The 24158-nt window shown below is 42.0% G+C and overlaps 1 protein-coding gene across 1 annotated transcript in view; it reads left to right on the top strand.

The window, feature by feature from the left end:
• The window catches only part of LOC8028235, a 29527-nt gene extending 5747 nt beyond the window's left edge, over positions 1-23780 (top strand). The window contains exons 4-10 of the mRNA XM_040207177.3: positions 14139-14174; positions 15230-15323; positions 17369-17502; positions 17964-18011; positions 18108-18143; positions 22011-22164; positions 23723-23780. Of these exons, the coding sequence (XP_040063111.1) occupies positions 14139-14174; positions 15230-15323; positions 17369-17502; positions 17964-18011; positions 18108-18143; positions 22011-22164; positions 23723-23727 (507 nt within the window). The 3' untranslated portion in view covers positions 23728-23780. The remainder of the gene's footprint in view (positions 1-14138; positions 14175-15229; positions 15324-17368; positions 17503-17963; positions 18012-18107; positions 18144-22010; positions 22165-23722) is intronic.
• The last annotated feature ends 378 nt before the right edge of the window (positions 23781-24158 follow it).

The raw sequence follows: 24158 nt of genomic DNA, 5'->3' as shown, positions 1-24158 counted from the left end.
AAAAAAAATTTATTCGGTCATATTTTGTTTTAGATTCAAAAGTTGGGAGCTTTGCGAGTTCACATAGTTCAGTGGGAGAATATAAGCACGGCTATATTTGTTAAATACGAATCTGGTGGCTAGTCGCTGAATTTTGTCCAATTTAGCACTATTTGTCAAAATATGTGGGTCCCACACGATTTTTGCATACTCAGAGCTTTTATTTTAGGTGATGCACTCAAGAAGTTTCGTCTGAGGTTCCATAGCGCTCTATTAGCTTTGACGCACATATTGTTAGTGCGTCTATTCCATCGTAGGTTAGAGGTAAATGTCAAAACTAGATACTTATATTCCATGACTCTAGAAGGTTGTTGATTATCTATGCTATAGTCATAGCTTAAAACGTTTTTCTTTCTGGTTATAAGAAAACAATTTTTTTCCGGTTTAACGCCATCTGCCACGTTTCACATCAGTTAGTTATTTTTTGTAAGGTATTGTTTAACTCCACCTGATGTTCCGGTGTGTTTATCTTACTGTATATAACGCAGTCGTCTGCGAAGAGTCATATAGGTACTGTAATGTCATCGGGCAAATTGTGTATAAAAATAAAAAAATAAAAGGGGACCCAAAACATTTCCCTGCGGCACTCCACACGAAACCGGTAAGAGGCTAGATTGATACTCTCCTGTCTCCAAGTATTGCTCTCTAAAGGAAAAGTAAGAGGAAAACCACTTCGTCATATTTGGCTTTTGAAAAATGACGTCTATTTTATGCAAAACGTTTGAACATTATGATGTAAAGCACAAAAAAAAAAACGGACACAAGAGAGAACGGACATACAGGCGCCTTACACCATGATTTCCAACGTTCACCAACTAGCCCAACTGCAAGTACTTCAACAACAACTTTGAATGCGATTCCTTATGAAACACTTTCGCAAAGTCCAGGAATACGATATCAGTTTGACCGCAGTGATTTATTGTGTGGGCTAGATCGTTAACAGTTTCAACCAATTGTGTTGTTTTGAAAAGCCTTCTGCGGAAACCATGCTGATATTGTGATAAGACAGTATAATTGTCAAGTTATGCTAACATCTGTTTAGACAGAGTATGTTAAAAAATTTTGGAAACAAGAACTTGTAAAGGAAATTGGTCGATAGTTGCTGACGTCTGAAACGCTGCCACTTTTATGAATAGGTATTATCTTCGCTCGTTTCCGTGCGCTGGAAAAAATGTCGGTATTTAGAGATGACCGAAATATTATGGCAAGATATTTAGATACCCACACTACCCACATTTTTAAGATTCATGAAGAATTTCGTGTGGCCCTGGATTTTTTTTTGTGTCAATATGAAGTAAGAGATTACAGACGCCTTGCTCATTTATTTCTATATCTTCAATGGGAGGGTTATCTGGGAACCATTAAAGGTGGGCGAAATTCCGTTGTTACGCGTAAACACAGACAAAAAGAGAGAATTATAATTCTCAGCAGTCTCCTGGTTAGGCATCTCTTCACCAACGTGCTGTATTTTAGAGGATGAGATAACGTATCGCCAAAATTTGCAGGGCGCATTAAGAAGAAAGTTTGTAAGCACTACCCATTGTATAACTTCTCTTTAGCTTCTTTCACCATCTATTTTAATTTTTGACTAAGTCTCTGAATGTTAGTTTATTTTCAATAATAGAATCATGTGAGCAGGCTCTTCGCCTCCGCTTTAGCTGTCGTTTAGTATGTATTATGTTTCTTGTTATCCATGGATTTTCGTTACCATATTTCTTAACGCGCTTTGGTATAAATCGTTCAACACACCGTATTGCCGAGCTTGAAAAGAAGTCCCACAACGCATTCACGCAGGAAGCAGAATCGCAAAGAAACAAAAAATCATAAAATGATTGCTCAAGGCAATCAAGCACACCAATGTCATCAGCGTCACCAAAGTTCAAAACCACTTTATGGGAAGCCCACTCTGAAACTAATGGAGTCATATCGAAAAACACAATCACTATGTTATGGTCGGAAATACCTCCTTCAGTTGTACCACAGGAAATTAACAGTTTCATACGCTCAGAAACAAAGACCAGATACAGAATGGATGACGTTGTTGTATAGGTTCTAGTGTAATCTTTTATAACCTGAATGAGGTTATGACAGAAAGCAAGCTCTAATAACTGTTCGCTGCTAGGAACTTCTATCGTTCCAGGAAAACAGGAAAGTCAATTTATACCAGGCAAATTAAAATCCCACGATAACAGGACGTTGTCACGATGTCCTAAATTGGAGCCCATATAGCTTCGTAAACGTTCAAATACATTAACTGGGAATTGGGGGGTCTATAAACCCCACTGACAAAGACTCCACAGTTATTCAGTTTAGCCTTGATCCACACTGCTTCAACACCCCTCACGTACATAAGAACAAAAAATACTATGTTATTTTTAAACATAACTGCAGTGCCACTTTTCCCGTTTCGTTCTTTTCTTCCAAGGGTATAGTTAGGAGGCGTAACTTCAAATTTGAGAACGTCTTTATGCAGCCCTGTCTCAGTAAATACTACAATATGAGGTTCATGTTCCAAGATTATGCTTTCTATAAGGAAAACTTTGTCTAACATACTTCTAGCATTTATATTCAAAATTTTTAAGCCCACTGGTTCGTTTTGAGGAAGTCATGAAGTGGCGCTTTTCTGAGATTCATAAGATTTGTACATCTGATTCGTGGCTTCATTCCAGGCGTACAGGACATTATCTAACCATAGCTTATCAAATACTTCTTTGGCTTTAGCGCCCTTTTCCTCTCCTCCACAGTTGAATTCCACAGTTTTTTTCCTAATTTCAACAACCCTTTTAGAAACTTCTTAATTGATGCTAATTTGCGTACCTTTAAGCCGGAAACAAATTCTTAGGAGTGTCATTTTATCCTTGAAGTCCGCCACCTTGAGTATGACCGGTCTATCTCCACCGACTATCTTTCTTCCCAGTCGGTGTATTCGCTCAATAGAGGTGATTTTCTCTTTTAGCAAAGCCCCAAATGCTTTATCGTTTACCTTCCTCATCAGTACCTGTCCATTTTCATGTCCCTCTTCTTCTAACCCTCTCATAATAAGGTTGTTACGTCGAGAACGATTTTCCAGATCATCCAGTTGTCGAGCAAAATTATCCATATCACTATCGCGACCACTAAGAACATTTTCGAGCTGAGGAAGTCTGATTCGAGTTTCATCTACACCTTGGAGTTTAGTTTCGATAGCCTGAAGCCTATTTCGCATTGCAAGCCTACCGGCTTCAGCAAAAGCTTGTTTTGCTGGAATTTCAGTAAGCTTTGAAAGGATTTCTCATGTGTCTGGATCATTTCTTTAAACATTTCTTGTGTAATCGGTCCGGGGTTCTCCTCTGCATCACCAGATAGTTTAAGAAAATAGCTTATCACTAAAAAACAGTCATTTATGCATTGAAGGATAACACGTGGACATGGGAATACAATGAAGAAGGTGCAGTTGCTGCGAAAGCCATTTTGTCCAGCACTATCCGTCATGAAGAAAGGTACGTCAGGTGACACAGTGCCGACTGGGTTGATGTGACCACTGTTGTTGGGATGCGCTGACATTCCCTTAGTAACCAGAACTTGTACAGCCACATGACACTTCGATGACGTCACCATGCCCATGGGTGATGCACCGAAGATGTTGACCACGTGACGACACAGCGGTGCACCTGCAAAAGTAACGTGGTGTTGTTGACAAATTCAGGGCCTCGGCAAGCTTGTGTTCAATTTAAATCAATAGCGAATACTAATAATTTAACGGTGTTATATATGAAGTGTTTCAGCGAAGACTTCAAAATATCGCTAAAAAAGAGTGGTAGAAAAAACTTTTTTTTTTTTTTGTGAACGATCTACCGTTTACGCTGGAGGTCAGGGCAGGGGCGGATCCAAAACTCCGTTTTGGGGGGGAGAAGGGGGGGAAAATTTATATGGATACTATTCACCCATTCTTTCGTGTGCAGCGGGGGGTCCACCCATGTCAAATTGCCCTCCGAGAAGGGGGGAGGGGGGAGGGGGGAGGTCGACTTCGTTTGGGGGGGGGGGGGGGGAAGCGGCCGCCCCCGTCGCCCCACCCCCCCTTTAGATCCGCCCCTGGGTCAGGGATTGCTAACACACGCTAATTAGCTAAATAATTGACTAAAAGTTGCTAATTATATTTGTATACAGTGAAGGGGGTTCAAATTAAAAAAAAAATTCTGAGCATAACTGAACACCACTAAATCAATCCGTTTTGAATATATATAAAACCTGCGGAATTATTTACGAAGTTAAAAAAGAAAAGCTAACTTTGAAAGTGTTTCTGTACTTCGTTTCAACTTAAGTCCATGACGCAGCCGATGCTACGAGCTAATATGATTAATAAAGCAGCTTTAAAAGCGCTAATCACTGGTCCATTTCTGTTTCTAATTGGTTCAGCGATGATAGACCACGCACAGAAACATGACGAACACCATGATGGCGCGCTTTTGACGCTCTCTGGTTGGTCTCATCAGATCGTAGCATTGGCTGCGACGTCTGAAGAATATAGGGTTCGGTTTCCTGTCGGAGCGCACATTTTCACCAGAGCCGTAGATGGGGGAGAGTTCGGCTAACAGGCGTGGCCTGTTAGACAGCGCATCGCATACGTCAGTGACACGTCACACGAACACCATGGCCACGCCCCCGTACGCCATCTTCGAGCCCAACCGCCGCCGGGGCTCTTCACTTGTATGCTTGGCTCTCGGTTTCCTCAATATCTTGTTTCGAGACAGCCGCTAGCAGCATTTATGGTGTCTGCTGTTTATTCAGAAACTACAGTAAGCTCGTTTCCGGTAATTCTGTCAAATCTGCCCCCCCCCCCTTCTCCCCCACCGTACACGCGGTGACACCAACCCGTTCTAACGCATCGCGTACGCTCGGTGCGTCGAGCAAATGGATACCTTTTCCGTTTTAGAGCGCAGCTCTTAGGGGCCCGTTTCCAGCCTGAGCGGCGTCGGCGTCGGCGTCGGCGTCGGCGTCGCCGTCAACGTAACCGGGGGGGGGGGGGGGTCACGTGACCCCCCCCCCCCCGAGATCACATGGCCCCCGGAAGTCACGTGATCCCCCCCCCCCCCCGAGATCACGTGACCTCCCCGGGGTCACATGACTACCTGCAGGTGACGTGACCCCCCTCAGTACCCTTCCCTACTCCTCCTCAAGAGCTGCGCTCCAATTCGGCGTTACAGGGATTTGTAAACGGCTTTCATTTTTTTTATTAATTTCTTATCTTGTTTTTTAGCGGGGCACGACGACAATACCTTCTAATTCGCAGTCGACGAGCTTTCGGTAAAATGTTCGGGTGAGCTAGCATAGACGCTTTACCGAATGCCATCGTCAGACGAGATCTTTTAGAGTACACCCGTGTTCTCTAAGAATGGCCGTCATAATATAAAATGAGCGAAAGTCATTCGTCCGAGAAGTTAGTTTTACAGAACCTTGTAATTTTCTTAATGGCATTTCCCCTTCATCATACGCCAACGTGTCACATGAGATGGATTGCTTGAGGTGATACTCCAGGTATATATGGTGATCGGGCCGCCAATGCACCGCGAGCGAACCTCAAGCGAACACTTTCATCAGTGACACAGCAACCTTGGTATTCGAACCAGGGATGGGCAAAATACATGCAAATGTGTATTGAAATACAAATACAAAATACTTTGCCAAAAATGTATTTAATTACAAATCTAATTACATTTCTAAAAAAAACATTGAAGTACAAGATACAAATACAACCAAATGTATTTTATATCCTCCAAATACTTTTCCAAATACATTCCTCAAAATTTGCGTCAGCGACTTCAGGGCACCTGCAACGGGTTTCTGGGTATCTTATTCTAATTTTGCATCGCACACTCGGGAGTTAGTGTTCGAGGCCTAGTAACGTAATAGAAATATAATCACACACAAAAAAAATGTAATCCGCTTGGACGTAATATGTAAAAAAAGTACAGAGCTTCAAGCGGTTTTTTTTGTCGATTACATTTTGGTATAGACAAATAAAGAACCGAGACGACCAAGACGCGCAGCACTAGCTAGAGATTTTTCTATTGTTGCAACTCGCACCAGTTACGAAAATCTGGACGACCCGCGCATTCAGAATGTTCCAGGCAAAAATATGGATGGAAATCAGGCTGGAAAGCATCACAAGTTGTCACAGGCACTTATTTAGGCAGTCTGCATGTGAACGTCGATTTCGTCACTATTCTTGCCCTGGACTAGCACCGTAATCACAAAGTCACTAAACGCTTGTGCTAGCTTGAGAGACATTGCATTCGGTGCAGAACGTAATTTTCTTCTTGCTCTGGACAGTGACAATAAATTTGAGGATGTATTTTCGCCCACAAAATTGTAATTAATTACAATTGTACTTAAAATATCTACATTTTAGTATTTAAGTACACACGTCAAATACATTACCCAATTTGTAATTCAATACAAATGCAAATTACACAAAGTATTTGAAATACGTATTTCAAATACTTGTATTTGAAATACTGCCCATCCCTGATTCAAACATATGCGAGGAAGCCGAAACGTTATGAATTAGAATCGGAGTGACTCAGCAGTAGACAACCAACCACGAATGGTCAGCTAGCCCGTTAAAAATAATAGATTTAAATTCAATTGATTGACCGTTCTTACTGTACTAAAACTACAGCACGCATAATCGTATCAGTACATAAAAATTACTCCGAGATAAAAAAAAAATCCCGACAAACTTGCTTTTTTATACATGAAATAACATTTATTGGGAGTCATCCATTAAAATTTCCATTTATTCACTTTAGAATTTATAAAGAAAGACAGGAAAAATAAGCTACACGGCGTGTAGCATAGGACAGCCTTGTCTTTTGCAGCAAATGGTCGCATTAAGGTCTTGATTGCGGCAGGATCAGCATCATAACTGAATGAGCAAGCAGCAATACTTTCTCTCATCCTACGATGGACTAACGCCCAATGCCACGGGCCGCCAGGTCCCAGCACGTTCCACGCTAAAATATGACATGCTTAACATTGATTTAGGGATGGACGAATAATGCTCCGGACATAAATGCGCTGCGTAATTTTTTATAGGGGCGACACTGCAGAGAACCTGCATGTCGTGGCATTCTTTGCAATGTAAAATTGATGAGTCACTCAGTGCTATTCGATTCGAAGCACTCTCCTCCCATCCACATGAGTGATCCGAGACGCGGGCACCGATACGTGCATCGAAGCGAAATACCACGCAATTTCTAAATAGTTCGTTGTTAGATCTGGTGGTCCGTAGCTTTTGCCTTTAGTCCATCGTAGGGTGAGACGAAGTATAGTTCAAGAGCATGCGTCACGAGATCGAAGCCATTGACCATTATTTAGATACCCGCAAGGATATATGAACATAATTTTGGCATATATATAGATACTGTAAGTAAAAGTTTACAGTTAAAACAAGCATTTTTGCTTAGGCTGGACAATTGATCGATTAACCTACCTATTAATCAACTAATGCTTTAATCGCGAATAATTTTTTTGCCGGTTAATCTGTCGAATTCTCACGAACCAAAGTAAAGTAAAAATTAACATTTTCACTTCGCAGATGTGGACGTGTACACCTTCATGAAGGGTAAACTTTAGGTAAAATTTTAACCTGATGTAGGGGTGATATTTGTAACTCCCGACAAGTGCAGAAAGTTACACGCGTCCCAGCCACTTTAATGCCGTGCGAGTGCAGCAGAAGTAATAATCTGCGAGTCTGAGTGTCTTTGAACTGTTCTCAACTACACATCGAGGTTGATTCATGATCAAAATTCTATAATGCGCCGTTTATCACATATTAAACACAACCAGAAAGGAACAAAGAAGTTTTTTTTTTTACTTGTTAAGAATAATTTGAATGTGAGTGAATGAGACAGATTAATCGATTATTTATTTGATTTAAGGGTAGTGAACAATCGGAGTACAATTTTAATCGACCCCCAGCCTAATTAGTACCTTTCAATGTCGCGAACCTGATGTTGGCTTCCACCTCATTATCATCAACTATACAGGGTGTTTCAGAGAACGCAGGTCAAATCGCTGCTGCAAAATACTCATCGTAACGAAAAAAGCTTGTGTCGTTTTGGTCCTGGGCCAGGGGCCCATTTAGGAAAATGATTAAAGTCCGGGATAATTAAGTTGTTAATTATTTTTGCGTAATTAACTTTTTTCATATTGTGTTTATGGGCATGGTTTAAATTAGAAAATTGCTCAGCATTCTCAAAAAACACTAAATCAACAAATTGCAGAACGGTAGAAGGCACGCGAAGCATTTTACGGCTTTCTGAAAAACCGCGCGAATTCGACGGGTTTTTAAGTTTCGGTTTGCTATCAGAGCGCATCTCGGCCCCGGCGGAACCGTGCCCCGTGGAGAGATAGTGCAACCAGCCTCTGCTGCGCTGTCATCGCGTGACGCAGCAGAGCCTGGTTGCACTATGTCTCCGCGGGGCGCAGTGCCGCCGGGGCCGAGATGCGCTCTGATAGCAAACCGAAACTTAAAAACCCGTCGAATTTGTGCGGTTTTTCAGAAAGTCGTAAAATGCTTCGAATGCCTTCTATCGTTCTGCATTTTGTTGATTTAGTGTTTTTTCATGATGGTCAGCAATTTTCTAATTTAAACCATGCCATTAAACACAATATTATAACAATTTAATTACGCAAAAATAATTAGCAACTTAATTATTCCGGACTTTAATAATTTTCCTAAATGGGCCCCTGGCCCAGCACCAAAACGCCACAAGCCTTTTTCCGTTGCGATGAGTAGTTTTCGCAGGAGCGATTTGGCCTGCGTTCTCTGAAACACCCTGTATATTTTAACGTTTCTTTTTTGTCTTTTAGAGTCATAAAAATTACGCAACGATCACACGACGTGATGCATTTAGGAAGCAACAGCTGTGCTGCTTAGTCGACGATATGACGGCGACGATCGATTGACATTGCGCCAATCGTGCGTCAAACGGTGATCTGATATTGAAATGACGGTGCGTTGACTTGGCGTCGATACGTTGTTCATGAATAAACGATTTTAAGGTCGTGACCTCTTTTCTTCCCAAATATAGCGGGGAATCTGAATTGGTGCCTAGGTCACGTGACGTCAATTTTTTTGCTAAATTTAGGGGGGAACCTGACATTTTGTAGGTCCCGTGTCGTCAGATCACGTGACATCAAGCTTCCCACCAAATTTACGGGGGAAACTGAATTGCTGCATAGGTCACAGGACGTAAATTTTTATGCTAGATTTAGAGGGGAGCCTAACATTTTCTGTAGGTCCCGTGTCGTCAGATCACGTGACATCAAGCTTCCCACCGAATTTAGGAGGGAAAATGAATTGGTGCATAGGTCCCGTGACGTAAATTTTTATGCTAAATTTGGAGGGGAACCTGAAATTTTCTCTTGGTCCCACGTCGTCAGATCACGTGACATCAAGCTTCCCACCAAATTTACGGGGGAAACTGAATTGCTGCATAGGTCACAGGACGTAAATTTCTGTGCTTGATTTAGAGGGGAGCCTAACATGTTCTGTAGGTCCCGTGTCGTCAGATCACGTGACATCAAGCCTCCCACCAAATTTACGGGGGAAACAGAATTGGTGCATAGGTCACAGGACGTAAATTTCTATGCTAGACTGAGAGGGGAGCCTAACATTTTCTTTAGGTCCCGTGTCGTCAGATCACGTGACATCAAGCTTCCCACCAAATTTACGGGGGAAACTGAATTGGTGCATAGGTCGCGTGACATAAATTTTTATGCTAAATTTAGAGGGGAACCTGAAATTATCTCTAGGTTCCATGTCGTCAGATCACGTGACATCAAGCTTCCCACCAAATTTACGGGGGAAACTGAATTGCTGCATAGGTCACAGGACGTAAATTTCTATGCTAGATTTAGAGGGGAGCCTAACATTTTCTGTAGGTCCCGTGTCGTCAGATCACGTGACATCAAGCTTCCCACCAAATTTACGGGGGAAACTGAATTGGTGCATAGGTCACAGGACGTAAATTTCTATGCTAAATTTAGAGGGGAGCCTAACATTTTCTGTAGGTCCCGTGTCGTCAGATCACGTGACATCAAGCTTCCCACCAAATTTACGGGGGAAACTGAATTGGTGCATAGGTCACAGGACGTAAATTTCTATGCTAGATTTAGAGGGGAGCCTAACATTTTCTGTAGGTCCCGTGTCGTCAGATCACGTGACATCAAGCTTCCCACCAAATTTACGGGGGAAACTGAATTGGTGCATAGGTCGCGTGACAAGTTTTTATGCTAAATTTAGAGCGGAACCTGAAATTTTCTGTAGGTCCCATGTCGTCAGATCACGTGACATCAAGCTTCACACCAAATTTTCGGGGGGAAACTGAATTGGTGCATAGGTCACAGGACGTAAATTTCTATGCTAGATTTAGAGGGGAGCCTAATATTTTCTTTAGGTCCCGTGTCGTCAGATCACGTGACATCAAGATTCCCATCAAATTTACGGGGGAAACTGAATTGGTGCATAGGTCACAGGACGTAAATCTCTATGCCAGATTTAGAGGGGAGCCTAACATTTTCTGTAGGTCCCGTGTCGTCAGATCACGTGACATCAAGCTTCCCACCAAATTTACGGGGGAAACTGAATTGGTGCATAGGTCGCGTGACATAAATTTTTATGCTAAATTTAGAGGGGAACCTGAAATTTTCTCTAGGTCCCATGTCGTCAGATCACGTGACATCAAGCTTCCCACCAAATTTACGGGGGAAACTGAATTGCTGCATAGGTCACAGGACGTAAATTTCTATGCTAGATTTAGAGGGGAGCCTAACATTTTCTGTAGGTCCCATGTCGTCAGATCACGTGACATCAATCTTCCCATTAAATTTACGGGGAAACTGAATTGGTGCATAGGTCACGTGACGTAAATTTGTATGCTAGATTTAGAGGGGAGGCTAACATTTTCTGTAGGTCCCGTGTCGTCAGATCACGTGACATCAAGCTTCCCACCAAATTCAGGGGGAAAATGAATTGGTGCATAGGTCACGTGACGTAAATTTTTATCCTACTTTTAGCGGGAAACCTGATATTTTTTATACGTCCCGTGACTTGAGGTCACGTGACATCAATTTTCTCGCTAAATTTACGAGAGAAACTTAATTGGTGCATAGGTCGCGTAACGTCAATTTTTATGCTAATTTATGCGGGAAACCTGATATTTTTTTACGTCCCGTGACTTGAGGTCACGTGACATCAATTTTCTCGCTAAATTTACGAGAGAAACTTAATTGGTGCATAGGTCGCGTGACGTCAATTTTTATGCTAATTTATGCGGGGAACCTGATATTTTTTTACGTCCTGTGACTTGAGGTCACGTGACATCAATTTTCTCGCTAAATTTACGAGAAAAACTTAATTGGTGCATAGGTCGCGTGACGTCAATTTTTATGCTAATTTATGCGGGGAACCGGATATTTTTTACGTCCCGTGACGTGAGGTCACGTGACATCAATTTTCTCGCTAAATTTACGAGAGAAACCTAATCGGTGCATAGGTCGCGTGACGCCAATTTTTATGCTAATTTATGCGGGGAACCTGATATTTTTTTACGTCCCGTGACTTGAGGTCACGTGACATCAATTTTATCGCTAAATTTACGAGAGAAACTTAATTGGTGCATAGGTCACGTGACGTCAATTTTTATGCTAATTTATGCGGGGAACCTATTTTTTTACGTTCCGTGACTTCAGGTAACGTGACATCAATTTTCTCGCTAAAGTTAGCGGGGAAACTGAATCGATGCATAGGTCACATGACGTTAATTTGTTCGCTAAATTTAGCGGGGAAACTGAATTGATGCATAGGTCACGTGACGTCAATTTTTATTCTAATTTTATCCGGGAACTTGACATCTTCTGTAGGTCCCGTGACATCAAATCACGTGACATCAATTTTCCCGCCAAATTTAGCGGGAATCTGAATTGGTGCATAGGTCACGTGACGTAAATTTTTATCCTAATTTTAGCGGGGAACCAGATATTTTTGTACGTCCCTTGACTTGAGGTCACGTGACATCAATTTTTTCGCTAAATTTAGCGGGGAAACTGAATGAATACCCAGATCATGTGACGTTATTTTATCTGCTAACTTTAGCCGGGAAACTGCATTGGTGCGTGCATGGGTCATGTGACGTCAATTTTTTCGCTAAATTTAGTGACGAACCTGCATTTGTGTGTGGGTCCCATCACGTCAGCACCTGATAACAATTTTTCCGCCAAATTTAGTGGGCAAACTGAATTGGTGCATAGGTCACATGATGTAAATATTTCCGCTATATTTTGCTGGGAAACTGAATTTTTCTGTGGGTCCCGTGAGGTCAGGTCACGCTGCATCAATGTTGCCGCCAAATTTACCTAAGAAACTGCATTTGTGCATTATGCATAGGTCACGTGGCGTCAATTTTTCCGCTATATTTAGTGGGCAAACTGAATTGGTGCATAGGTCACGTGACGTAAATTTTTCCGCTATATTTACCGGGGAACCTGATCTTTTTTTGTGGGTGCCATGAGGTCAGGTCACGTTGCATCAATGTTGCCGCCAAATTTACCTAGGAAACTGCATTTGTGCATTATGCCTAGGTCACGTGGCGTCAATTTTTGCGCTATATTTAGTGGGCAAACTGAATTGGTGCATAGGTCACGTGACGTAAATTTTTCCGCTATATTTACTGGGGAACCTGATCTTTTTTTTGTGGGTGCCATGAGGTCAGGTCACGTTGCATCAATGTTGCCGCCAAATTTAGCGGGGAAACTGAATTGGTGCATAGGTCACGTGTCGCTTTTTCCGCTAAATTTAGCAAAAGAACTGACGGCGTTTACGCTTACGCCGTAGAAAAACTGGAACGGGCCACTAACAGATGTCTCTGTAAAAACAAAAACCTTGACGGATAGGTTTGGAGAATCCAAAGGCTCAAAAACCGACCATTTTCTAACACGCAAACCTAAAATCTAAGGCGGTACACAGTAACATGTGGCCCCGCATGCGCCCGCGTTTAGTGTGTGTGTGTGTGTAAGCGTTGCGAATAAGATGGGGGGGGGGGGGGGAAAGAGAGGGCCAATAGTGGATGCGCACCCCCGCGTTTAGTACGGGATCGGTAATGGCCGACCGGCGCGTGTAGCCAATTGGTGTAGCTCACACTGCGCCCGCCGTCGCTAGGTGGTTACTAGGCGCGGCGTCACTCCTGTGGGAGGCGCCAAGAGGCAGCAAAAGGCAACCGAGGACAATAGATGGCCAGACTCTTCCCCTATATATAACTCTGATAGAGTGCCTTCCTACACACGCGCGCTTTTGCTTGAGTGGTGACATCTCAGCCATTTTTCAGCCCAATCGTTTCTTTATGCATGTTGAAGTGCGCGCAATCAGGTGTCACTCAGCTCGAGCGCGTAGCTTTGGCTAATACATACACGCCATTTTACCGCCCAGGTAACGTACCAAGTGCGCCAGAGCGTCACGTGTTGGCACATTCAGGGCAACAAGGGATGTCTCACCCTGAGACAGACATGTAGCACCCTTGACTCTGATTTGCACCAGCGTCCCTGCTCCCCACGTGGCCGAGGCGCGCAGCAACCACCTCGCATTCCTCGAAATATGGAAGAAAGTGTGGCGCACGTGCGTTGCGCGCCATAGGCCATGGCCACGTGGGGGCTGGACGGCTGGAGCAAGGATCCGCTCCGGTAGAAAACTAAAAGTTACAAATGCGTTCAAATTGAGCGTTTTTTTTTTTTTTTTTTGGAACGTCGTAAAAGGATCTAAGCACCTTGCATATTTCTAAACTTATTTGATTCAGTGGTTTTTGTTGGTGCTCAGCAAGTTTCTAGTCGGAACCATATGTTAGTGTTAACTAATTAAAAGTACATAAGTAAAGTTCAGCAAATCATCGGAATAATGAGAATGTTTATATCCCCGACGTCCGTCATGACTGGCAGTTTTTAGTCTTCACTGAAACACCCGGTATACATTGACCGCAAGTTTTCTTTTTGCAACAACAATTACCCTCCTTTGTCCCATGTTTTTTTTTTCTCAATAAACATTCAAATGACTGTTGTTTCCACAGGATGGCGTTGCCGGCCTGGTTAGTGCGTTATTGGTGGTGAGTGCTGTTTTTTGATGATGCGACTGTTTGTGTGGGTGCTGTTTCAAGTGTACTAAACTCACACAATGTTCCACTTGGTCCCCCTTTCTAAAGAGAAGTCTCGAAAATATTGTTGTTTAAAGCGTTAAATGGGAGATTTTATACTTGTATTATCTTGTGACTATGCACACCACAACCAGTGTTAGCCGCTTTCTGAAACCCTAAGAGCAGGATAATAAGCGATCGTGTTTTGATACTATTGTATACCCCCAAACCCGGTACGCTATTTACATTATTCTTCTAAGCTACTACAACTCTTTACCTTTGCAACATTCATTTGAGGATCAATGAACATCTTTTTTATTTTTATTGTTTTCATTTGCTAAAACTAGTAGTGCATACTCAATTATTACAGACAACTAGTCAAAGGAATAGTTCCTTTTATACAACCATTCTAGATTAAGGTAACTTAAAAACTGAAGAAAAAGATAAATATTCAAGTTTGGGTTATAATGAACCAAGGTCGTCTCGTGCAAGAATTCAGTAAAGCGTGTGAGATTTCTTTTTAGTTTGTTATTACTAATTCGGTATTTTTGAAAGAATAAACGAGGAACTGAAGAAAGAACTCTAAGTTGGAAGTTCATTGCTAAAGCACGCAATAAATATACGTACGGATACACATTATACGTCTTGTATCTGTTGTGTGAAAAATCATGACTTCAGTGGTCTTATTGTTTTCTGTCAATTTTTTTATTATTTAGCGTTCTTGTTACAATCGGCCCGCTACCACTAAATATAATTTAAGATTCTACGTCTGTTTGTCTTCATAAGATATGATTTTGTAAGGCTATGGGCTTCTAAGGCTTTTTTTGACTGGTTTCGAGTGCTGCTATTGTAATTTGAGACTACTTTCAGACCTCTTCTTATTTTCAAGCTTTTACTCCTTGGTTATATATTCTGATGAGATGCATCTAAAAATGAAGTGTCGCAATGAAGTAATATGTATAGCACAATAATGTACAGTGCATGGATTTCACCAATTTTCTTAAAACTTGTGTTGATTTCATATTCAGTGCGCTGTTAACGGGATCTCGGACCTCAACCTGGGCTCGCAGCTGTATCTTATCGAAGGAGCGCTAACTTTTCTCTTGGAAAGAGCTGGACTGGGTACGTTATTTCACGTTAGCGGTAACCTCATTTCTGCACGCGTGTGATTTTTCTGTTGCTCATAAGCGCTGACATGATTTGTCTGCGCAAACTTCATCTGATAATCAAAGCGCAACCATGCACGAACTTCATCTGATAATCAGCTACAGTAGCCCCCAGCCATCAATGGTGAAGAGATAGCAGGCACGATTTCTACTGTTTGCCATATTATACTAACAAACTAATTTTTTATACTTTATATCATTGCAGTGAAAGTTACTTCGGAACAGGGGACTCTCACCGAACTTCACTTTTGCTACTGACAATTTTCTTTTCTTTCTTTCTGCGTAAGTTGTTAGTGCGTTCTTACGTGCTAACAGCTTCTCCATACTGCATTAATTTGTTTGCAATTTTTTTCATAAGTACTAAATATATGCCCCTTCCTTTTCGCAGAAAATTAAAATAAGAGTGCGAATAAAGAATTCCACACAAATTATAGGGATGAAAAGCTGGGCAAAGACAGGCGATGCTATCTTCCCTCACCAAGGACATTGAACTTCGTCACTGCGTGCAATCTCCATCATTCCTTCCCCTTTTCTCTTGCAATGTATCGCCTATTTTCAGTCTCTGTATTTTGAATTTCTAGATTATAACTAATCAACTATATCAACTAATATGGTCGTCAAATTAATATATGCATCTTCGGTGTGACGACAATTTTACACTCAGTGTCAAAATTATTGTCGTAGTGTGTGCCAAAAACAATAAAAGGTAGGAAAATCTGTCTTAGGTAGTTTAGATAAACGAGTTTTCCACTTCACTCTTTGGAAAATTCCAACTCGTGCCGCCCATTGAAAATATAACAAAGCCAAACCGGCCACAAGTGACTTGACTATTACTGCAACAAAAAAAGATCGAGGAACACCTAAGCACTTCTTAGGAGTTGTGAATGCGAAAGCATGTACATCGATCTTGTGCTTCGCGTGTTGGCGAGCTGACGCGCTGAATAGCGCTGGCTAGAGTTCCTGTATAGGCACCCTACAAGAGCCAGAGTTTAGCGTTCATCTCTGTTGCGCCGTGTTTCCTGCAGGGCATGTTGATACAGCTCTTCACTTGACTGAATTCGGCGAGTTGCGGCGCCGCACATTCGAGGCGCGCGGCGCGCTCCAAAGCAGAGGAACGTGAAGCCCCTCTGTCCTGGCAAAAGTGTCTTCGTTCATCGCGGTGGAAATGCTCGAGAAACGTGCCGTGCGCCACTTCTTGGAAGAACATGGCGTCTGAAATCTAGCTCAGTGCTGCGCTGTGTCGCCATGATCTTCGCAAGGGCTGCACGTTGCACGTGCCTCGTGAATCAACGCACTTTGCGCTACTTTTAAAACAGGAAAAGACTAGGGAACGTAAGCCGCAGACGCGGGCAACATCTGCTTTCTCCCAACTTTTGATCCGGCTCCTCACGTGATCGGATCTCGGCGAAAAGCGGCGCGGCGGCACGTGGAAAACAGCCGCGCAACTCTGGCTCCCGTACGGAGCCTATAGGAAGTATTGACTGGCAGCCATAGCTGAGTGCGCGATTGCCGAGCGCGTGCTGACGGCGAGCTTCCACAGTTATTTCGAAACATGCATTCCATACCATCGGGATTAGCGGTCTTAGCAGCCCATTAATGTGAGCTCGTTCTGAGCATGGGCTCTAAACAGCGCCCACAGATATGGCGTCCAGTGAATACCCCCTATACAAGAACCCTAGCGCTGACGGACACGCAGGGCCATAAGGTGGCCGGTCGTTGAAACTGACGCGCAGCGTTAGTTTCAACGACCGGCCGCTTTATGGCGCTGCGTCTCCGGTGAAGGAAAGCCCGGTCGACGCATGCTAGCCAATGGGATCGAAGCGGTGTAAAAGGTGCCGTTGGCTGTCGACGTGCGCTAGCCAATGGGATCGAAGCGGTGTAAAAACAGCTGTTTGGCGTGGTTTCAAAGCTGATGACGTCGGCTCGCTCCATGAGACAGTTAGTGCTTTCACATTAATGTATGTTAACATCATCGTTAATTATGGGCTTTCTTCTGTTCAGGACTTCTTGCCGATGCGATTCAGGGGTTGTGTAAACTAAGTTTACTTGACTGCTCTGGCTTTTCTCTGGACAACCAAGCCATTTGCGCAGAGCCGATTGTGCTTAATTTTCCAACAGCTCTTGGACTCGGAAAAGTAAGACTATTTAACGAAACGAATATGTTTCATACCCTGCTAGCAGTGTGTTTTGTTTATAAAATACTATATATCAAGGCCTAATAGCACCAATCAACTTTGTTACATGCTGCTGCTAGGACTTAAATTCATTCTTTCTTCTCGTTTTTTAAAATTTATTTATCAGTGCTAGCCTTGTTTTGAGAGACGTTTAATTATATATAAAAAAAATTGGCATGTTTTGCAATTTGCAAGAAGTAAAATAATTGCTACCTTTACGTTTTTAGACGTTTCCCATGAAACAAGACTCGTGATCTTTAGCATAACATTATTGCGTCGTGGTAATAAAAACAAATTTGACGTCATCGAATTTTCACAAACGATTCAAAAAGATGATTCATAAACACAAATAAAGATGAAGTAGTATTTATCGCCTTGACGGCTAAATATGCTTTCTCTGTACTAACATGATTTTATCGCAGTGTGTAGGCGATATGGCTGAAGTCTGCATAGAAGGAAATCCAGCAACCGTAAGCGATAGCTCATATTTTCTACTTGCTCTTCCTATGACATATTCATGACTATGAGTAATTTCTCGTTCTCTTTATGCTTCAACTCGCTTTCAGGACACTCTGGTTAAGTCGATTTTCGATTTTCTTACGGTAAGTACAAATACGCCAGCTTTCACACCTTTAAATTGCTAATATTCTTGTAAACGTTTACTCCAGAAAGTATGCCAGAAAATAACTTAAATTCAACAAGTATTGGAAACTGCGGGGCCAAAGTTGTGCCTAAGAAAGTTTTGGAGCAGGGCACTTCTTAGAAACAAGATACTTTGGGAAAACCGGGGACATGCAGAAGTTTGACTTTTGCGTGGTTTGCCACATGAGCGCCACCGTAGCTGCCATACAAATTACAAAGATGCCAGATGATATCATATCTACCAACAGCCAAGCCTAATTCTGGCATTTGCTCGGGGATTTAGACCCAAAGTAAAACGCGCAAAGAAGTTAAGTCTGGCTCTTTTGCACTTTAAAAAAATGTAAACAGACACTTTGCACAGAATGTCAGTTTAGTTTCTCTGCTGGATTCTTCGGGCTTTCAGGGTCACAAATTCCGCGACAAGAACCAAACTTTCTTTCCATAAAAGGGCACTGCAATGAAGTTAAAGATCATAGAATAGGCACATAGTTTTTTTTCGCAATGTTTCCAGAAGAAGAAAAAACATTTCGCACAATATTTATGCCGTTAGACGCAAGTTAGGTGAAGGTCACGGCCCACTCTAAGCCTTGCCCACAAATCAGTTGCCCGCCCACTACTACTGAATTGGCTTGGCTGCTCGGCCGAACACGCTAACAAGCCTGGTGTCCCCCTTTCCCGATATCCCGCGCGTCTAGTCTGGCGTCTGACAACGCGTGCTAGTTGTGCGAGCAGACGCGCGACAGCCTCCTGCATCATCCGTCTGTCGTCGTCTACCATGCACGGAGGACGCGGACATAAACGCTGCCCGTCGGCGTCCGTTTTCGCCTTCCGTCGTTTGCTCTTCCGCCCCCGTCTAAAAACGTTTACGGCGCTCACAAGACTCGACCATGAGAGCGGCGTTCTAGCGTATCTTGCGCGAGTGACGGTCCAATACAAGCGTCTGTCAGCGTCTGTCAGCGTCTGTCGATATGCGGTAAAAAGCGATTAAGAGAACTAAAAAAGCAACAAAATAAATATGCAGTCAATTCAGCTTTTATGTTTTCATGTTTGTTTTGCATTTCATCCGCGAGCAAGGTGAGAGAACGCCATGACGCACAAGTAAAACGTGACCTAAAATTATTCACTTTGGCAGGCCAGGTGCACTGCAAAACTTGAAAGCTACTTGCATTTAGAAGCGAAATGACGGGAACACAACTGGACTAACTTGATAAAAGTCGAACTCCCGATTGACTCCAACCAAATGGCTCGCAAATTCTTACCCTTGTAGGTATCTTCTCGGTGTTGAAACCATGGTCGTAATCACAACGGTTGTCCAATTCACAGAGCAGCTGCAGGCCGCTTTTATGAGAAACAACATCTTTATTCATTATCAACAGCCGCAAAGATAGGAGTCAAACCAGATCGATCAAAATAGTGAATGTGGGAGGCTAGGCTTAGGCCAGTCCCGCTACGAAAACAAGCATCCGCAGAGCGCTTCCGTCGTCGTGTACTTGCGACACTTGTTTGCTGCAAACTATGTCGGTTGATGAGATCTTCCTCTAAACACTTCTGTGAACTCAAAGCACCCCGCACTCATAGAAATTAACGAGTTCAACGAGCTGGCTTCGTTCAGCAGTCCGCAAACGCCGGCAGCCATCTTTGTTGTTGTTTAAAATAGAGGCGAAAAGGCAATATTTTTTGAAAACAATAATGACTCTATATAGAGTATTTGTTTCCCAAACATAAAACAATTTCCAATCAACCCTTTACAAGTCAATCATCTCTCCAACCAATGAGAGATGTGAGCACCTTGTAAGCATGGGACGGGCTTAGAGGGTCGCGACTTCCGCATTCTGCACCTAAACTGCGTCAAGCGGCGTAATTATTGCTCAGAAGATTTTATATTTTGTAGTAAAATATGTTTTCTTTAATATACGTGACCTTTTAGAAAAAAAAAAAAAAAAAAACGAATTCATTGCAGTGTCCCTTTAAGAGCTGTTTTATCTGGAACAACAGTGTTTGAGCGTCGGGTATTTGAAGTGGAGTTAAAAACAAATATTAATAGTACAAATAAACAAGTAAGTAGAAAATTCCCATGAAGACGCATAAAATGAGAAATTCCCCAAAATTACAAGAAATTCCGCCGCTGCATTGTGCCCTTATAAAAAATACCAATGGAAAAAGCGATACTCGTTACGTCAAAAATAACACGTTTCTGAGATGTGTTACCGCCCGGCAAAAGGAAAGAAATACCGTTACCCTCTACCCCCAAAACTAACGAACGTCACCTTTGCGGTACTTTTGAATTGATTTTATTTGACAACGATAAGCTGTGTATATGAGCGTGTTTTTATATTGTTTTTTTTACATTGTTATTACATTGTTTTTACAATGTTTTTTTTTTACATTGTTTATCATATCTCCGAATAAAATTTGTAGAATATAAATATTTTCTTAGTGAACTGAAAAAATGATGCCACGGAGAAGAAAATGAAATGTTTAATATTTTCGCCGAATTGTACATAATGTAAGGTAACTGACCTACAAGCTAATTCAAGAACAATATTGCCGCGCGCGCAGTTGGACAACTAGGCAGCGTGCCCGTGGCCTAACGGTTGTCGTGCTTGCCTCCCACGCGAAAAGCCGAAATTCGATGCCCGGCCACGGATACACCTTTCTGTTGTTTGTTTCTGTAATGTCGCGTTCTGGTAAATTCGAAAACACTGTAGCTTATTCGAGATTGGAATGTTCTACGCGCCGAAACTTCTAAGCGGATTGTTCATGAAGCCCACTCGTCTACATAAGGGGCACCGTGTGGCGAGCAGCAGGCCGTCTCGCCACAGCGCTCGATCCTGCTGTTACGTCGACATCAACGCCTGCGACGCTAACCTTCTTCTATTTTATTTTGGGCGCAAGTTCGCCCTCTAAACGTTTATTTCCCAAGTTATTTGCCGTCTCAATATTTGTCATTCGTGACAATATGAATTACAAGTAACGAGTAACGTAATTTTATAGTAGATACCAAAAGCAGTAAAGAAAATACTTCACTCGTTAGTTATTTATAAATCTCACAAGTAGGCCCCTGCGTTACTAAGAAAAGCATCCCGTTACCAGTATGGACGTTTTTTTTTTTATAGTCCGGTATTTTGAACACTGTTCCGCTGCGCCTTGATGGTTAAATATCTGAACTACAATCACAACGGTCCGAAACCTCTAACGAATTGTTGCATTATGAAATAATGTTCTTAACAGTGTGGGTATCGTTTGCCAAACCTGCTTCCAATAATCTTCCCGTTTCCTTGATAAGACACGTAGTATTAGACACAGGTTGTTTCGGCGAAGATTTTCAAAAATCGCTAAAAACAAAAGGGTGGTTAAGAAAAGAAGAAACCTTCTGGGAAAAGACTGCTAGGCGTAATAGACAACAAAAACCACAAAAAATCTAATTAGCTAAATAAGTCAGTTAGTTTTTACCTAAATATTATGCTTTTGCCATCATTGAAGATGGCCGTATCTGGCAATTTGTTTCTGGAAAAAGCTTTTTTTTATCCACCTTTTTCGGTGCATTATTGAAACGTTTCGCTTAAAAACGAGGTAAAAAAGCATATGTTAAGCTACAGTGACAATGGTAGCAATGACATCACTCTATTGATTGACTGACTTTCTAAAATAAAGAGACATAGAATAATTTATCTTAGAAATTAAAATATCAAAAGCAGAAAATGTATTTCTTTTAATATTTAGATTAAGAAACGGTTAATGTAATGGATACTCGTCAGCTGGGACAAAATCCCTGCCGAGAATTTGAATAACACACGTTGGTATTTTTTCAACGATGTTTTGAGCAGTGCACGGTTGAAAACGTCTTTTCCTACAACGTCGGATCCCTTCTTACGGACCTGGTCTGCAGCCTGTTGAACATTATTCTGAGAGACCTTGGACAACTGAGTGGACCATTTCAAGTTGTAGTAAATACTATCAAAACTGTTCTTGGATTGAGATGTAAGCTATGTCTCTTCCTAATCGCCCCATCCTTTTCTATTGATAATTATGTCGAAGGAAAAAAAAAACGCAATTCTTCGTTTAAACGTATCTGTACAAATTTCGCTAATTTTTTATCTACTTATATTCATTGTCGTGACAGGCTGTCCCGCCAGTGTGTAACGTAGATGTGTCTAGAGATCAAACATGCCAATTTTGAATGCATAAATATATTTTGTTTTTTTAATCCAAGATTTTTGGTAAGGTTGGTATGGGCGCTAGAAACATTTTTGAACAATTTATGCATGTCGCAGATATTGAACTTAGAGGTGCGATTCCATGTTTCCACAAATGTTTTGCCAAGAAAGAATATTTTGTGCGAAATTACTAAAAACTTGTGCCCTAAAAATATTGTTAAAAGACATTCTTTGAGCTACGATTACTTTTACAGAAATATAACTTATTGCCAACCGTCCCCATTGAATAATATTAGGCTTTATAAAAAATGTAATGAAGATCAGTTCAATGGTTGTTACTGAATTATTTAGTTTAGCATAAAATTCTGTGTAAGTTTAAAAGCGATTTTTATAACTGTAAAAATAAATTACTTATTTTATTTAGACCGTCGAGGTGGACTATTTTATCTATGATTTTATTTAAAAGAAATATGCGTTACTTGCAGCAATTTATATATTCTAAGCTCATAGCTGAAGTGTTTTCATTCGTAGCGTTTGACTGGTTCCGTGTATATTAACTCAGAGTACCCTGAATATACGGTGTGATTCAAGGAGAGGCCAGGCTCTTTAAATTGACCGCAAAATTCGGTTTCTTAACCTATCGCGCCATGACTTTGTGCAGCGTTCCCCACAGATGGTGCATTTTTTTTTGTAAAGTTTGCAAAGAGCGAACTTACCTGAGGAAAAAGTAAAGAAAAAAATAAGGCTTAGCTCCTATGGAAACGCAGTGAAGCCACCGGTCTTCAAACAACACGGCGCCATTTCGCACGGGAGACAAGAGATGGCGCAAGCGGAAGCGACGCCAACTGCCGCCAACGTACGAGCATACGACGCCGAGAGCCGGCGTCTTTAGCAGACAAGGAACTGCAGTTCCTTGTTGTTACCGCGCCTGTTTTTGTTTCTGCAACCGTCGCCGCCTGCGGAACGCGCGCCGCTTTTGAGTCGAAAAGCTCGTCTGCTAAAGACGCTGGCTCTCGGCGCCGTATGCTCGTTCGTTGGTGGCGTTCGTTGCGCCATCTCTTGTCTCCCATGCGAAACAGCGCCGTTTTGTTTGAAGACTGGTGGCGTCGCTGCGTTTCCATAGGAGCTAAGCCTTTTTCTTTCTTTACTTTTTCCTCAGGTAAGTTTGCTCTTTGCAAATTTTTACAAAAAAAAGCACCATCTGTGGGCAACGCTGCACAAAGTCGTAGCGCGATAAGTTAAGAAACCGAATATTGCGGTCGATCTAAAGAGCCTGGCCTCTCCTTGAATCACCCTGTACTTGAGGCATGTTTCATATTAACTTGCTACCACTTGACGTCAGCTTAAAAGTGTTTTTTTTTTTTATCTCTCGTTGTCTGCAGGCTGAAGCTCAAGTGACACGCGAGAATTTAAGATGAAGCCGTCAAGGACCACGACCGTGCGATTAACAAGAATATTTTCCATATTTGTTACTTTATCTCGGATTCTCGAATTAATTCTACTTTTATAATGCCTTCAAACTGTTCTGAGGTAGGCCCTCATCTTCACGTTGGCACGTCCAACAAATTCTGGACTATCTTGTTGTTTTTGAATTGGACATTTTTCCTTTAACAATTTTGAGTAGTCTCTGCCCCTCAACAGTAAAATATTTCTGGTTGATTTACATAAATAATTAGCGACTTTATATATAAAAAAATATTCTCCCTACTCCTCTCCATATGTCCACATTTGAGACACATCTGCATAGAAAAAAACTGTATCGCTAAAAACGCAAATCTCAAGAACAGTCCACATATATATTAAAATAAACTTTGAGCG

Source organism: Ixodes scapularis, unplaced genomic scaffold (assembly GCF_016920785.2).
Source record: "Ixodes scapularis isolate PalLabHiFi unplaced genomic scaffold, ASM1692078v2 PGA_scaffold3__209_contigs__length_174095766, whole genome shotgun sequence".
NCBI lineage: Eukaryota > Metazoa > Arthropoda > Arachnida > Ixodida > Ixodidae > Ixodes > Ixodes scapularis.
The sequence above is the reverse complement of the archived record's forward strand: the minus strand, read 5'-3'. Positions and strand labels throughout refer to the sequence as shown.